At 43.4% G+C, this 17,052-nt stretch overlaps 3 protein-coding genes across 5 annotated transcripts in view; 2 read left to right on the forward strand and 1 right to left on the reverse strand.

Annotated features, from left to right (window-relative positions):
* Positions 1-15,316, forward strand: part of cers5 (ceramide synthase 5) — a 68,924-nt gene extending 53,608 nt beyond the window's left edge. Inside the window, exons 9-11 of one of the 3 annotated variants that reach the window (XM_071336794.1) lie at positions 10,948-11,104; positions 13,060-13,084; positions 13,510-13,623. In XM_071336794.1, coding sequence (XP_071192895.1) covers positions 10,948-11,104; positions 13,060-13,084; positions 13,510-13,517 — 190 coding nt within the window. In that variant the 3' untranslated portion in view covers positions 13,518-13,623. Of the gene's footprint in view, positions 1-10,947; positions 11,105-13,059; positions 13,197-13,509 lie in introns of all 3 variants that reach the window. The other 2 variants (XM_071336792.1, XM_071336793.1) reach the window with 2 other exon arrangements.
* LOC139536339 (cytochrome c oxidase assembly protein COX14 homolog) lies at positions 14,500-15,016 on the reverse strand. Its single transcript, XM_071336797.1, has one exon. It carries the CDS (start codon positions 15,014-15,016, stop codon positions 14,837-14,839), a length of 180 nt encoding a protein of 59 aa, XP_071192898.1. The 3' UTR covers positions 14,500-14,836.
* Positions 15,317-15,529: 213 nt separating the features above from the next.
* Positions 15,530-16,987, forward strand: bcdin3d (BCDIN3 domain containing). The gene is made up of 2 exons (XM_071336796.1): positions 15,530-15,769; positions 15,978-16,987. The coding sequence occupies exons 1-2, from the start codon at positions 15,530-15,532 to the stop codon at positions 16,569-16,571; spliced, it is 834 nt and encodes a 277-aa protein (XP_071192897.1). The 3' UTR covers positions 16,572-16,987.
* The last annotated feature ends 65 nt before the right edge of the window (positions 16,988-17,052 follow it).

Consider the following 17,052-nt stretch of genomic DNA (forward strand, 5'->3'; position numbering starts at 1 on the left):
CTATCTACCCTCTATGGTTATCCATCTACCCTCTATGGTTATCTATCTACCATCTATGGTTATGGTTACCATCTACCCTATCTACCCTCTATGGTTATGGTTACCATCTACCCTATCTACCCTCTATGGTTATGGTTATCCATCTACCCTCTATGGTTATATATCTACCCTCTATGGTTATCCATCTACCCTCTATGGTTATCCATCTACCCTCTATGGTTATCCATCTACCCTCTATGGTTATCCATCTACCCTCTATGGTTATCCATCTACCCTCTATGGTTATCCATCTACCCTCTATGGTTATCCATCTACCCTCTATGGTTCTCTATCTACCCTTTATTGTTATCATCTACCCTCTATGGTTATCCATCTACCCTCTATGGTTATCTATCTACCCTTTATTGTTATCATCTACCCTCTATGGTTATCCATCTACCCTCTATGGTCATCCATCTACCCTCTATGGTTATCCATCTACCCTCTATGGTCATCCATCTACCCTCTATGGTCATCCATCTACCCTCTATGGTCATCCATCTACCCTCTATGGTCATCCATCTACCCTCTATGGTTATCCATCTACCCTCTATGGTTATCCATCTACCCTCTATGGTTATCCATCTACCCTCTATGGTTATCCATCTACCCTCTATGGTTATGGTTACCATCTACCCTCTATGGTAACCCATCTACCCTCTATGGTTATGGTTACCATCTACCCTCTATGGTTACCCATCTACCCTCTATGGTTACCCATCTACCCTCTATGGTTACCATCTACCCTCTATGGTTACCCATCTACCCTCTATGGTTATGGTTACCATCTACTCTCTATGGTTATCCATCTACCCTCTATGGTTACCATCTACCCTCTATGGTTATCTATCTACCCTCTATGGTTATCCATCTACCCTCTATGGTTATCCATCTACCCTCTATGGTTATCCATCTACCCTCTATGGTTACCATCTACCCTCTATGGTTATCTATCTACCCTCTATGGGTACCATCTACCCTCTATGGTTATCCATCTACCCTCTATGGTTATCCATCTACCCTCTATGGTTACCATCTACCCTCTATGGTTACCATCTACCCTCTATGGTTACCATCTACCATCTATGGTTATGGTTACCATTTACCCTCTATGGTTATCCATCTACCCTCTATGGTTATCCATCTACCCTCTATGGTCATCTATCTACCCTCTATGGTTATCCATCTACCCTCTATGGTCATCTATCTACCCTCTATGGTTATCCATCTACCCTCTATGGTTATCCATCTACCCTCTATGGTTATCTATCTACCCTCTATGGTTATCCATCTACCCTCTATGGTTATCTATCTACCATCTATGGTTATGGTTACCATCTACCCTATCTACCCTCTATGGTTATGGTTACCATCTACCCTATCTACCCTCTATGGTTATGGTTATCCATCTACCCTCTATGGTTATATATCTACCCTCTATGGTTATCCATCTACCCTCTATGGTTATCCATCTACCCTCTATGGTTATCCATCTACCCTCTATGGTTATCCATCTACCCTCTATGGTTATCCATCTACCCTCTATGGTTATCTATCTACCCTCTATGGTTATCTATCTACCCTCTATGGTTATCCATCTACCCTCTATGGTTATCTATCTACCCTCTATGGTTATCTATCTACCCTTTATTGTTATCATCTACCCTCTATGGTTATCCATCTACCCTCTATGGTTATCCATCTACCCTCTATGGTCATCCATCTACCCTCTATGGTTATCCATCTACCCTCTATGGTCATCCATCTACCCTCTATGGTTACCCATCTACCCTCTATGGTTATCCATTTACCCTCTATGGTCATCCATCTACCCTCTATGGTTATCCATCTACCCTCTATGGTTATCCATCTACCCTCTATGGTTATGGTTACCATCTACCCTCTATGGTTACCATCTACCCTCTATGGTTATCCATCTACCCTCTATGGTTATGGTTACCATCTACCCTCTATGGTTATGGTTACCATCTACCCTCTATGGTTACCATCTACCCTCTATGGTTACCATCTACCCTCTATGGTTACCCATCTACCCTCTATGGTTACCTATCTACTCTCTATGGTTACCATCTACCCTCTATGGTTATCTATCTACCCTCTATGGTTATCTATCTACCCTCTATGGTTACCTATCTACCCTCTATGGTTACCATCTACCCTCTATGGTTATCTATCTACCCTCTATGGTTATCTATCTACCCTCTATGGTTACCATTTACCATCTACCCTCTATGGTTATCCATCCACCCTCTATGGTTACTATCTACCCTCTATGGTTATCCATCTACCCTCTATGGCACATATGTCAGAGTCAAGGCCCGCGGGCCACATCCGGCCCGCGAGAAGGTTTTTTACGGCCCCTGGGATGATCTTGATTTATTATTAGAACCGGCCCGCAGACCGCAGCAAGCCGGCAGCCCGCAGATCTTTTACACGCACCAATACTACATTTCCCACAATGCAACGGTGACGCACCGAGCAGTAGGCTGCTTCATTTCAATATTTATTGGCACAGCAGTCGTCAGCATCACAGTAAAATTAACTTTCAGATACCCATCAAAAATGGCAAAACGGAAGGTGGACACTGAGAACCGGGGGTTTCAAACAAGGTGGGAGTCGGAGTATATGTTCACGGAGGTAGCTGGAAAACCTGTGTGTCTTCTGTGTGGAGAAAGTGTGGCGGTACTGAAAGAGTATAATCTGAGACGACATTATGAAACGAAACACGCGGACAAAAACAAGAATATGGACATGGAACAAAGGCTACAAAAGGCAGAGGAATTAAAACGAGGCCTCAAATCTCGACAGGCTCTGTTCAAAAAAGCCAAATCACAAGGCCAGGCTGCTGTCAAGGCCAGTTTTATTTTGGCAGAAGAGATCGCTAAATCAGCCCGGCCATTTACGGAGGGGGATTTCATCAAAAACTGCATGATTAAAGTTTGTGACGAAGTTTGCCCAGAAAAAAGGCAACTCTTTTTAAATGTGAGTCTGAGCAGAAACACCATTGCCGAGAGAGTAGACCAGTTGTCCATCAATCTAAAAGAGCAGCTTGTGAAAAAGGGAAAAGATTTCATTGCATATTCCTTGGCTGTGGATGAGAGCACCGACATTTCTGACATTGCCCAGTTGTCAATTTTCATCCGCGGAGTGGACTCCAGCCTAAGCGTGACAGAGGAGTTTTTGGCTTTACGTCCTATGCATGGCACAACTACGGGGCATGATTTGTATGAAGAGGTGTCAAGATGTGTAAATGAGATGGAGCTGCCTTGGGAAAAACTCGTGGGTTTGACAACCGACGGAGCACCTGCGATGTGTGGACACAGGAGTGGACTGGTGGCGAAGATACGGGAAAAGATGCAAGAGGAAAACGCGACAGGTGAGCTGACAGCTTATCATTGTATCATACACCAGGAAGCGTTGTGCGGTAAAGCCTTGAAAATGGAGCATGTAATGAGCATCATCACGCGCACAGTTAACTTTATCAGAGCCAAAGGTTTGAATCACCGCCAGTTCAAGGCATTTCTGATGGAGTTAGAAACGGAGCATGGTGATTTGCCTTATCACACAGAGGTGCGATGGCTAAGCCAGGGAAAGGTGCTTCAAAGATGTTTCGAGCTTCGTGAGGAGATTTGTCTGTTCTTGGACAGCAAAGGGAAAGACACAACACAACTCCGAGACGAAATGTTTCTGTGTGAAATGGCTTTTCTGTGTGACATTACGAGTCATCTGTTTTTGATTAATAGATTTTTGCACTTTATTTTATTGTATTTCAATCCAATTATATTTTAAAAATATTTCAGTTGAGTGGATGATAGAAAATTGCTATTATTGTTTTTTTCTTTGAAGTAAATTTAGCCCACTTTTGCTAAAATAGAAAATATAGGCTACTGATGGTGCCTTGAATACCGGTTTCTTTCCTTTAATGTTCATGTTATGGGGATTTTTATATAAAGGAAATTTGTCTTTTGTGTCTGTTGAAAATTAAAGATTACTGACAGAGCCATAAGAAAATATTGCTTTATTTATCTGATCATATTGGAATATATTTGTTAGGTTTTCAGTAGGTTCAATTAGGTTCACTAGACTATATGCGTCATTTAAAATTTTTTCAATGAACATTCGAACAGTCCGGCCCTCGGCTTGTAGCTAAATTTTTTATTTGGCCCTCCGTCCATTTGACTTTGACACCCCTGCTCTATGGTTATGGTTACCATCTACCCTCTATGGTTATGGTTATCCATCTACCCTCTATGGTTATATATCTACCCTCTATGGTTATCCATCTACCCTCTATGGTTATCCATCTACCCTCTATGGTTATCCATCTACCCTCTATGGTTATCCATCTACCCTCTATGGTTATCCATCTACCCTCTATGGTTATCTATCTACCCTCTATGGTTATCTATCTACCCTCTATGGTTACCATCTACCCTATATGGTTACCATCTACCCTCTATGGTTATCTATCTACCCTCTATGGTTATCTATCTACCCTCTATGGTTACCATTTACCATCTACCCTCTATGGTTATCCATCCACCCTCTATGGTTACTATCTACCCTCTATGGTCATCTATCTACCCTCTATGGTTATCCATCTACCCTCTATGGTTATGGTTACCACCTACCCTATCTACCCTCTATGGTTATGGTTACCATCTACCCTCTATGGTTATGGTTATCCATCTACCCTCTATGGTTATATATCTACCCTCTATGGTTATCCATCTACCCTCTATGGTTATCCATCTACCCTCTATGGTTATCCATCTACCCTCTATGGTTATCCATCTACCCTCTATGGTTATCTATCTACCCTCTATGGTTATCATCTACCCTCTATGGTTAGCCATCTACCCTCTATGGTTATCTATCTACCCTCTATTGTTATCATCTACCCTCTATGGTTATCCATCTACCCTCTATGGTTATCCATCTACCCTCTATGGTTATCCATCTACCCTCTATGGTTATCCATCTACCCTCTATGGTTATCCATCTACCCTCTATGGTCATGCATCTACCCTCTATGGTTACCCATCTACCCTCTATGGTTATCCATCTACTCTCTATGGTTATCCATCTACCCTCTATGGTTATGGTTACCATCTACCCTCTATGGTTACCATCTACCCTCTATGGTAACCCATCTACCCTATATGGTTATGGTTACCATCTACCCTCTATGGTTACCCATCTACCCTCTATGGTTACCCATCTACCCTCTATGGTTACCATCTACCCTATATGGTTACCCATCTACCCTCTATGGTTATGGTTACCATCTACTCTCTATGGTTATCCATCTACCCTCTATGGTTAACTATCTACCCTCTATGGTTATCATCTACCCTCTATGGTTACCCATCTACCCTCTATGGTTATCCATCTACTCTCTATGGTTATCCATCTACCCTCTATGGTTATGGTTACCATCTACCCTCTATGGTTACCATCTACCCTCTATGGTAACCCATCTACCCTATATGGTTATGGTTACCATCTACCCTCTATGGTTACCCATCTACCCTCTATGGTTACCCATCTACCCTCTATGGTTACCATCTACCCTATATGGTTACCCATCTACCCTCTATGGTTATGGTTACCATCTACTCTCTATGGTTATCCATCTACCCTCTATGGTTAACTATCTACCCTCTATGGTTATCATCTACCCTCTATGGTTATCATCTACCCTCTATGGTTATCCATCTACCCTCTATGGTTAACTATCTACCCTCTATGGTTATCATCTACCCTCTATGGTTATCCATCTACCCTCTATGGTTATCCATCTACCCTCTATGGGTATCCATCTACCCTCTATGGTTACCCATCTACCCTCTATGGTTATCCATCTACCCTCTATGGTTATCCATCTACCCTCTATGGTTATCCATCTACCCTCTATGGTTATCCATCTACCCTCTATGGTTATCCATCTACCCTCTATGGTTATGGTTACCATCTACCCTCTATGGTTACCCATCTACCCTCTATGGTTACCCATCTACCCTCTATGGTTATGGTTACCATCTACTCTCTATGGTTATCCATCTACCCTCTATGGTTATCCATCTACCCTCTATGGTTAACTATCTACCCTCTATGGTTATATATCTACCCTCTATGGTTATCCATCTACCCTCTATGGTTATCCATCTACCCTCTATGGTTATCTATCTACCCTCTATGGTTATCTATCTACCCTCTATGGTTATCCATCTACCCTCTATGGTTATCTATCTACCCTCTATTGTTATCATCTACCCTCTATGGTTATCCATCTACCCTCTATGGTTATCCATCTACCCTCTATGGTCATCCATCTACCCTCTATGGTTATCCATCTACCCTCTATGGTCATCCATCTACCCTCTATGGTTACCCATCTACCCTCTATGGTTATCCATTTACCCTCTATGGTCATCCATCTACCCTCTATGGTCATCCATCTACCCTCTATGGTTATCCATCTACCCTCTATGGTTATCCATCTACCCTCTATGGTTATGGTTACCATCTACCCTCTATGGTTACCATCTACCCTCTATGGTTATCCATCTACCCTCTATGGTTATGGTTACCATCTACCCTCTATGGTTACCATCTACCCTCTATGGTTACCCATCTACCCTCTATGGTTACCTATCTACCCTCTATGGTTATCTATCTACCCTCTATGGTTATCTATCTACCCTCTATGGTTACCATCTACCCTCTATGGTTACCATCTACCCTCTATGGTTATCTATCTACCCTCTATGGTTATCTATCTACCCTCTATGGTTACCATTTACCATCTACCCTCTATGGTTATCCATCCACCCTCTATGGTTACTATCTACCCTCTATGGTCATCTATCTACCCTCTATGGTTATCCATCTACCCTCTATGGTTATCCATCTACCCTCTATGGTTATCCATCTACCCTCTATGGTTATGGTTACCATCTACCCTATCTACCCTCTATGGTTATGGTTACCATCTACCCTATCTACCCTCTATGGTTATGGTTATCCATCTACCCTCTATGGTTAACTATCTACCCTCTATGGTTATATATCTACCCTCTATGGTTATCCATCTACCCTCTATGGTTATCCATCTACCCTCTATGGTTATCTATCTACCCTCTATGGTTATCTATCTACCCTCTATGGTTATCCATCTACCCTCTATGGTTATCTATCTACCCTCTATTGTTATCATCTACCCTCTATGGTTATCCATCTACCCTCTATGGTTATCCATCTACCCTCTATGGTCATCCATCTACCCTCTATGGTTATCCATCTACCCTCTATGGTCATCCATCTACCCTCTATGGTTACCCATCTACCCTCTATGGTTATCCATTTACCCTCTATGGTCATCCATCTACCCTCTATGGTTATCCATCTACCCTCTATGGTTATGGTTACCATCTACCCTCTATGGTTACCATCTACCCTCTATGGTTATCCATCTACCCTCTATGGTTATGGTTACCATCTACCCTCTATGGTTACCCATCTACCCTCTATGGTTACCTATCTACTCTCTATGGTTACCATCTACCCTCTATGGTTATCTATCTACCCTCTATGGTTATCTATCTACCCTCTATGGTTACCATCTACCCTCTATGGTTATCTATCTACCCTCTATGGTTATCTATCTACCCTCTATGGTTACCATTTACCATCTACCCTCTATGGTTATCCATCCACCCTCTATGGTTACTATCTACCCTCTATGGTCATCTATCTACCCTCTATGGTTATCCATCTACCCTCTATGGTTATGGTTACCATCTACCCTATCTACCCTCTATGGTTATGGTTATCCATCTACCCTCTATGGTTATATATCTACCCTCTATGGTTATCCATCTACCCTCTATGGTTATCCATCTACCCTCTATGATTATCCATCTACCCTCTATGGTTATCCATCTACCCTCTATGGTTATCCATCTACCCTCTATGGTTATCATCTACCCTCTATGGTTAGCCATCTACCCTCTATGGTTATCTATCTACCCTCTATTGTTATCATCTACCCTCTATGGTTAACTATCTACCCTCTATGGTTATCATCTACCCTCTATGGTTATCCATCTACCCTCTATGGTTATCATCTACCCTCTATGGTTATGGTTATCCATCTACCCTCTATGGTTATCCATCTACCCTCTATGGTTATCCATCTACCCTCTATGGTCATCCATCTACCCTCTATGGTCATCCATCTACCCTCTATGGTCATCCATCTACCCTCTATGGTTACCCATCTACCCTCTATGGTTATCCATCTACCCTCTATGGTTATCCATCTACCCTCTATGGTTATCCATCTACCCTCTATGGTTATGGTTACCATCTACCCTCTATGGTTACCCATCTACCCTCTATGGTTACCATCTACCCTCTATGGTTACCCATCTACCCTCTATGGTTATGGTTACCATCTACTCTCTATGGTTATCCATCTACCCTCTATGGTTACCCATCTACCCTCTATGGTTATGGTTACCATCTACTCTCTATGGTTATCCATCTACCCTCTATGGTTAACTATCTACCCTCTATGGTTATATATCTACCCTCTATGGTTATCCATCTACCCTCTATGGTTATCCATCTACCCTCTATGGTTATCCATCTACCCTCTATGGTTACCATCTACCCTCTATGGTTATATATCTACCCTCTATGGTTATCCATCTACCCTCTATGGTTATCCATCTACCCTCTATGGTTATCATCTACCCTCTATGGTTATCATCTACCCTCTATGGTTATCTATCTACCCTCTATGGTTATCCATCTACCCTCTATGGTTATCCATCTACCCTCTATGGTCATCCATCTACCCTCTATGGTCATCCATCTACCCTCTATGGTTAGTGCAGCACAGCCTTCTATGGTTATTATCTGCCTTCTATGGTTTGTCTCTGTCTGTCTGCCAGGTCTCCCTTGGGAAACTTCCTGGTTAATGGGACTTCCTGGTTTATGGGACTTCCTGGTTAACTAAAGGTTAAATAACATTCAGCAGAACTATAGTGCATTCGGGAAGAGTATTCAGACCTCTTGACTTTTTTCACATTTTGTTATGTTACAGCCTTATTCTAGAATGGATTCAGTTGTTTTTTTTATCATCAATCTACACACAATACTCCATAATGACAAAGCAAAAACAGGTTTTCAGAAATTAAAAACTGAAATATGACATTGGCATAAGTATTCAGACCCTTTACTCAGTACTAAGTTGAAGCACCTTTGGTAGTGATTACAGTCTTGAATCTTTTTGGGTATGACGCTACAAGCTTGGCACACCTGTATTTCAAATCAAATTTTAGTGGTCACATACACATGGTTAGCACAGGTTATTGCGAGTGTAGCGCAATGCTTGTTTGGGGAGTTCCTCCCATTATTCTCTGCAGATCCTCTCAAGCTCTGTCAGGTTTAATGGGGAGCATCGCTGCAACAGATATTTTCAGATCTCTCCAGAGATGTTCGATCGGGTTGAAGTCCGGGCTCTGGCTGGGCCACTCAAGGACATTCAGAGACTTGTCTTGGCTGTGTGCTTAGGGTTGTTGTCCTGTTGGAAGGTGAACCTTCGCCCCAGTCTGAGGTCCTGAGCGCTCTGGAGCAGGTTTTCATTAAGGATCTCTCTGTACTTTGCTCCGTTCATCTTTCTATCGATCCTGACTAGTCTCCTAGTCCCTGCTGCTGAAAAACATCCCCACAGCATGATGCTGCCACCACCATGCTTCACCGTAGGGATAGTGCTAGGTTTCCTCCAGACGTGACACTTGGCATTCAGGCCAAAGAGTTCGATATTGGTTTCATCAGACCAGAGAATCTTGTTTCTCATGGTCTGAGAGTCTAGGTGCCTTTTGGCAAACTCCAAGCGGGCTGTCATGTGCCTTTTACTGAGGAGTGGCTTCCGTCTGGCCACTACCATAAAGGTCTGATTGGTGGAGTGCTGCAGAGATGGTTGTCCTTCTGGAAGGTTATCCCATCTCCACAGAGGAACTCTGAAGCTCTGTCAGAGAGACCATTAGGTTCTTGATCACCTCCCTGACCAAGGCCCTTCTCCCCTGATTGCTCAGTTTGGCCAGGCGACCAGCTCTAGGAAGAGTCTTGGTGGTTCCAAACTTCTTCCATTTAAGAATGATGGAGGCCACTGTTTTCTTAGGGACCTTCAATGTTGCAGACATTTTTTGGTACCCTTCCCCAGATCTGTGACTCGACACAATCTTGTCTCTGCGCTCTACAGACAATTCCTTCGACCTCATGGCTGGGTTGTTGCTCTGACATGCACTGTCAACTGTGGGACCTTATATAGACAGCTGTGTGCCTTTCCAAATCATGTCAAATCAATTGAATTTACTACAGGTGGACTCCAATCAAGTTGTAGAAACATCTCAAGGATGATCAATGGAAACAGGATGCACCCGAGTTCAATTTGGAGTCTCATAGCAAAGGGTCTGAATACTTATGTAAATAAGGTATTTCAGTTTTTTATTTTATCCAAGCAGATAAAGTAGGCAGGTAGCCTAGCGGTTAGAGAGGCGAGCCAACAACTGAAGGGTTGCCAGTTCGAATCCCAGGTCAGACGGATCAAATCTGTCAGGAAGTGAGCTTGCCAGTATGCCAGCCCCCTGCACCTCTCCAAAAACATGTATGTGTGTCATTTGGAGGGGTTGGATTAAGTATGGCTGTCTGTTTGCTTTCCATGCGTGTGTGTGTGTGTGTGTGTGTGTGTGTGTGTGTGTGTGTGTGTGTGTGTGTGTGTGTGTGTGTGTGTGTGTGTGTGTGTGTGTGTGTGTGTGTGTGCACATACTTTCTGTGCACATCTTAATTCATGATGTGATACTTCCTTTGTTCCAGGATCCTGAACACAACTTTGTTTGAGAGCTGGGAGATCATTGGTCCATACCCTTCCTGGTGGCTCTTCAACTCCCTACTGCTGGTGCTACAGGTGCTGCATGTCATCTGGTCCTACCTCATAGCCGGGATCGCCTACAAGGCCTTGGTCCGAGGAAAGGTGAGTGGGATGTAGGACTGGTACAGGTTAGATGTAGACAGGTGAGTGGGATGTAGGATTGGTACAGGTTAGATATAGACAGGTGAGTGGGACGTAGGACTGGTACAGGTTAGATGTAGACAGGTGAGTGGGATGTAGGACTGGTACAGGTTAGATGTGGGATGTAGGACTGGTACAGGTTAGATGTAGACAGGTGAGTGGGATGTAGGACTGGTACAGGTTAGATATAGACAGGTGAGTGGGATGTAGGACTGGTACAGGTTAGATGTAGACAGGTGAGTGGGATGTAGGACTGGTACAGGTTAGATATAGACAGGTGAGTGGGATGTAGGACTGGTACAGGTTAGATATAGACAGGTGAGTGGGATGTAGGACTGGTACAGGTTAGATATAGACAGGTGAGTGGGATGTAGGACTGGTACAGGTTAGATGTAGACAGGTGAGTGGGATGTAGGACTGGTACAGGTTAGATGTAGACCGGTGAGTGGGATGTAGGACTGGTACAGGTTAGATGTAGACAGGTGAGTGGGATGTAGGACTGGTACAGGTTAGATGTAGACAGGTGAGTGGGACGTAGGACTGGTACAGGTTAGATGTGGGATGTAGGACTGGTACAGGTTAGATGTAGACAGGTGAGTGGGATGTAGGACTGGTACAGGTTAGATGTAGACAGGTGAGTGGGATGTAGGACTGGTACAGGTTAGATGTAGACAGGTGAGTGGGATGTAGGACTGGTACAGGTTAGATGTAGACAGGTGAGTGGGACGTAGGACTGGTACAGGTTAGATGTAGACAGGTGAGTGGGATGTAGGACTGGTACAGGTTAGATGTAGACAGGTGAGTGGGATGTAGGACTGGTACAGGTTAGATGTAGACAGGTGAGTGGGATGTAGGACTGGTACAGGTTAGATGTAGACAGGTGAGTGGGATGTAGGACTGGTACAGGTTAGATGTAGACAGGTGAGTGGGATGTAGGACTGGTACAGGTTAGATGTAGACAGGTGAGTGGGATGTAGGACTGGTACAGGTTAGATGTAGACAGGTGAGTGGGATGTAGGACTGGTACAGGTTAGATGTAGACAGGTGAGTGGGATGTAGGACTGGTACAGGTTAGATGTAGACAGGTGAGTGGGACGTAGGACTGGTACAGGTTAGATGTAGACAGGTGAGTGGGATGTAGGACTGGTACAGGTTAGATGTAGACAGGTGAGTGGGATGTAGGACTGGTACAGGTTAGATGTAGACAGGTGAGTGGGATGTAGGACTGGTACAGGTTAGATGTAGACAGGTGAGTGGGATGTAGGACTGGTACAGGTTAGATGTAGACAGGTGAGTGGGATGTAGGACTGGTACAGGTTAGATGTAGACAGGTGAGTGGGATGTAGGACTGGTACAGGTTAGATGTAGACAGGTGAGTGGGATGTAGGACTGGTACAGGTTAGATATAGACAGGTGAGTGGGATGTAGGACTGGTACAGGTTAGATGTAGACAGGTGAGTGGGATGTTGGACTGGTACAGGTTAGATGTAGACAGGTGAGTGGGATGTAGGACTGGTACAGGTTAGATGTGGGATGTAGGACTGGTACAGGTTAGATATAGACAGGTGAGTGTGAGTTCAGAGCCTGTATGGGGTCAGGGCCTGTATGAGGACAGCGTCTGTATGAGGACAGCGTCTCAGATTAGAAGTGCTGATCTAGGATCAGGTCCTTCCTGTTCATATAATCATATTCATTATGATCTAAAAGACACAGCTGATGCTATATCAGCAATGTTACTGTATTCACTGTTGTGAATACAGACCCAGACTTGAGAACCTCAGGAGTGTAAATGTCATCATGTCAGACCTTAGCTCAGGCTATAGTGGGTAAATAATAACACCTGTTGCATGTTGGAGGCTATGGAAGAACAGTTTTACATCTGTTCATACCTTTTCTTTCTCTCGTTCTCTCTGCAGATGGCTCTTTTCTTTTCTCTCTGGGGTGAGAGGGATCCTCCTATCTTTCCACCTGTCTTTCTCGTCTTCCTCCTCCACTGCTCTTTTCCTTGCTTGCCCTGTCTATCTGATGACTATATATATATATATTCTCTGCAGTAAGTATTCTATTTATGCCTTCATTTACTTTTCCCCCCAAACAATGTGGTTGTCATCTTTAGGAATATTAGGTATTTCTCACAGTTGCTCCTAAACTCCAGAATGTGCAGTTTGAGTTAGAATTAATGAAGGCAGTCAGTGACATTTTGACCTGCAATGGGTTACATATGAAGAGATCATGTTATTAATTTATGTGTAATTTACCTATGAAAATAAGGTGCATTATTCATTCAGACCTGGCAACCGTGTTTCCAGGATGTCAAGCACGTCATTCACTTTTGAATTGTAACCTTGTATTTCTCTGTCTGTCAGGTGTCTAAGGATGACCGCAGTGACGTGGAGAGCAGCTCGGAGGAGGAGGCTGACACCAACAGAACCAACGACAGGGGGGTTAAAATGGCTTTCTCTTCTAAGGCAGAGAACGGCACCAACGGAACCAATGGCACCAACGGCCACGTCGTCACCACTAAAAGCTGGCCACAGATACGCACCAGCAGCAGGTGATAGAGAGAGGAGTCTGCCGTCTGATTCACACTATAGGGCCGAACCAGGTCAAATATGTCTGGCCTGGTTACACTGCGAATCCACTATTTGTCGGTACTGTGTTGGAAAGGACAATATCAGAGCCAGTACTGTTGGGGTTGGCCCTATAGTGAGAATTGGGCATATCTGTGAGGCATTTCCACTACTAGTTCATCCTATCCTAGATTACACCTTGAAGTGCTTTTCCAGCCTCATCCAGTTCCCTGGACGGTTTAACTCCGTTTCTTCATTCATCTGACTCTTAATAAATTTTTCTTCTTCAGAACTAACAATGATCGGTGACTATGACAGCATACGATGGATGAATAGACACACTACTGTGACCCATAGAATCAAAACTGATGAAATGAAGGGGGAAAAAAGTGCATTCCCTGATGTCAAGTGAATGGGTCTGTAGATATTTGCAGTACCTTATGAACATAGAACGTTTGCTTGTATTCCATTTGTTTGATGCTGCAGTTTGCTGGAGATTATCTCTTCTCTCAGTTTTATTGGTCAGGTGGACTTGAGTTACTACTGTATATTTTAAGTAATTGTTCAGTTACTTTGTTTCAGGTCAGTTCTGTTGACTGTTTCTATATTATTATTATGAGACCAACGTTTATTGAATGTTTAACGTTTTTAAAATGTCTTTGTTAAGAAATGCATAAGAATTTAAATGTATAGAAGCCAACAGAATCCTCTTCAGTGGAGGTCATCCATAGATGTGTGTATTAGGGCTAATAATGTGAGTGTTGACTACAGAGACAAAAATAGATGTTTATTTGTGTAAGATGTTTTTATTCATATTAACGGTTGTTACATAACTTTGAAGATCCCGCCACACAAACTATGATTCAGTGTGTCCTGAGCGAGTTATGATAAGAGACTGATTTGACATTTAGTTAAAGCTGGAAGGAGGCAACCCATTTTTCAGTCAACTCCAGTCCTCTGCCCCTTCTCCTTTTAGCAGATAAATGATGAAGTTGACAGTAAATGAAGAGTAGATTCTCCTTTACTCGTCTGGGCACACAAAACTTCCACACCCAAATAGTTGTCCCATGGGAGGAACAGAAATGTCCATGATTTTGTGGACAAACTATTCAGTTCCAGTCCTCTATGGCTTGAGGACGTCCACGTCTTGGTTTTCTGCCGCTACCTGCAGCTCTTTTTGCTTGTTCATGAAGCGGTATCCCCGCATGGTGCACAGGTATCCCCCGTAGAGTGTCAACAGCATCATCGAGGCAGAAAACCCCCGGTATCCGAAGTCGGCGATTCGCTTTGCGGTGGTCAACATGGTGATGGTGTTCCTGGCGGAACCAAATACATGTGGGTCTCTGAGGAGGTTATATCCAGCAACGACAAGTTGTAGTACAACTAAGGGTAGCTACATAACGTACATCTCCTTGTTTACTCGTGTTTAACAATGTGGTTATCACAGATAACAAAATGCCAACATTTCAACAAAAAAGTATAACATCAGAAGTTAACGTTAGTTAATTAAAGACAGGGTATCTGATGGAATTTAGCTAGCTATCAAGGTTAGCAAGCTTTTATCAACCCATTAAATAAAAATTGTGATTTTTCCAGTTTCAAATTATTGCTATGTAAATTGCATTGTCTCTTACCTTGTAAAATAGAATGATAGTCAGATTATTGATACCCTTCTCAATGTCAACACACCTAGCTAGTTAACTTGTTCCGTAACTGAAAGCAACGGAGTCTTGTGAGGGTCAAAAGTCGTTCGGTTCTTGAGTAATCCGTAGTGGGAGGAACGGTATAGAAGTTCTGTAGATGTTTCCTAGGTCGGATGTATTTTGATGCTGCACACGTGAGAACAGCGATGGCAACATGTGGAGCAGAGAGTGAAGTTCTGGATGAAAAAGATGATCCCGGTGCAGCACCTTACGGCAATTTTATAAACTATTACACATTCAACCCACCAGAGAACCGTCTAAGCCTCATTCCGGCCACACTTATTCAGGATTTGGGATATGGCAAAGACAGCAGTGAAACCATATTGATGCTGGATGTTGGCTGCAATTCAGGGGTAAGCTAAAGCTAGCTAAGATAGCCAGCTAACGTTAGACACAGAAATATTTAATCATGTTAACCATCCTTTACAAACTGATCCACCACCCACACATTAAGACAACAATCACTGAGTTGATCATCATCGGTGATTGAATAGTTTGAGTCAGTTGTCTTGTCACTAATGAACTATTTTCTCTTATCTATCCATGTGTAATATATAACAGGACCTGACAGTGGCATTGTACAGACACCTCCAACCGAGAGTGTTGTCTGAAGACTCTACAACACCACCCGACACTGGTCTCCAACTCCTCGGCTTCGACCTAGACGAAACCCTGATCCTCCGGGCCCAACAGACCAACCCTTTCCCCCAGAGCATCTCTTTCATTCCCTTAGACATCACTGAGGATGCTGCTAGCCAGACCCAGCTACAGGACTACCTGAGACAACACGGCGGCTTCCGCTTCCACCTCTCCCTGTGCCTGGCTGTTACCATGTGGGTCCACCTGAACCACGGAGACGCTGCCCTGCTGGGGCTCCTGTCCCGGCTGGCCTCCGTCAGCCAACATCTCCTCCTGGAGGCCCAGCCCTGGAAGTGCTACCGCTCGGCTGCCCGGAGGCTGAGGAAGCTAGGGCGGTCTGACTTTGACCACTTCAAGGAGTTAAAGATCAGAGGAGATGTGGCAGAACAAGCCAGGGAACACTTAGAGAAACACTGTGGGATGGCACTGATGCAGTGTTTCGGTAGTACCAGCTGGGATCGCAGACTGCTCCTCTTTAGGAGAAGAGAGACAGTAGACCAACATTTATCCCAGTAGATAAAATGACTGGACTTGTAGTATATGTTATGATGATTGTCTTAAAGGAGTAATCTGAAAACATTTGAAAATGTCTTCTTTGACAATGAAGTGACAAGGTCCTAAGGAAATACGTATGTGCAGTGAAGGACTCCAGATTCGGAGTCTTTAAGTGCAGTGAAGGACCAGTATGTTGATTGAACACTAGGAGGCAATAATACTCTGTTACTACTTGTAATACCACCATACCTAGTGTTTGCTTTCAGCTATGCATTTAACTGATCTTACCCAATTTTTTTCTTAATAGTGTATATGTTTTGGCAAACAATTATGAATTAACCATTGTGTGTGTATGTATGAGAAATTAATTTAATATTTTATTTTTGGGAATGTTTAAAAATAAGAATGAATAAAGCCCATGAATTTACTAGTCCAAAGCATCATATCTCTTCAAATAACATGACCCCCTTCCTTCAGGGATCTCTAACCAGTAGTCAAAAAG

This window comes from Salvelinus alpinus, chromosome 12, assembly GCF_045679555.1.
Source record: "Salvelinus alpinus chromosome 12, SLU_Salpinus.1, whole genome shotgun sequence".
NCBI lineage: Eukaryota > Metazoa > Chordata > Actinopteri > Salmoniformes > Salmonidae > Salvelinus > Salvelinus alpinus.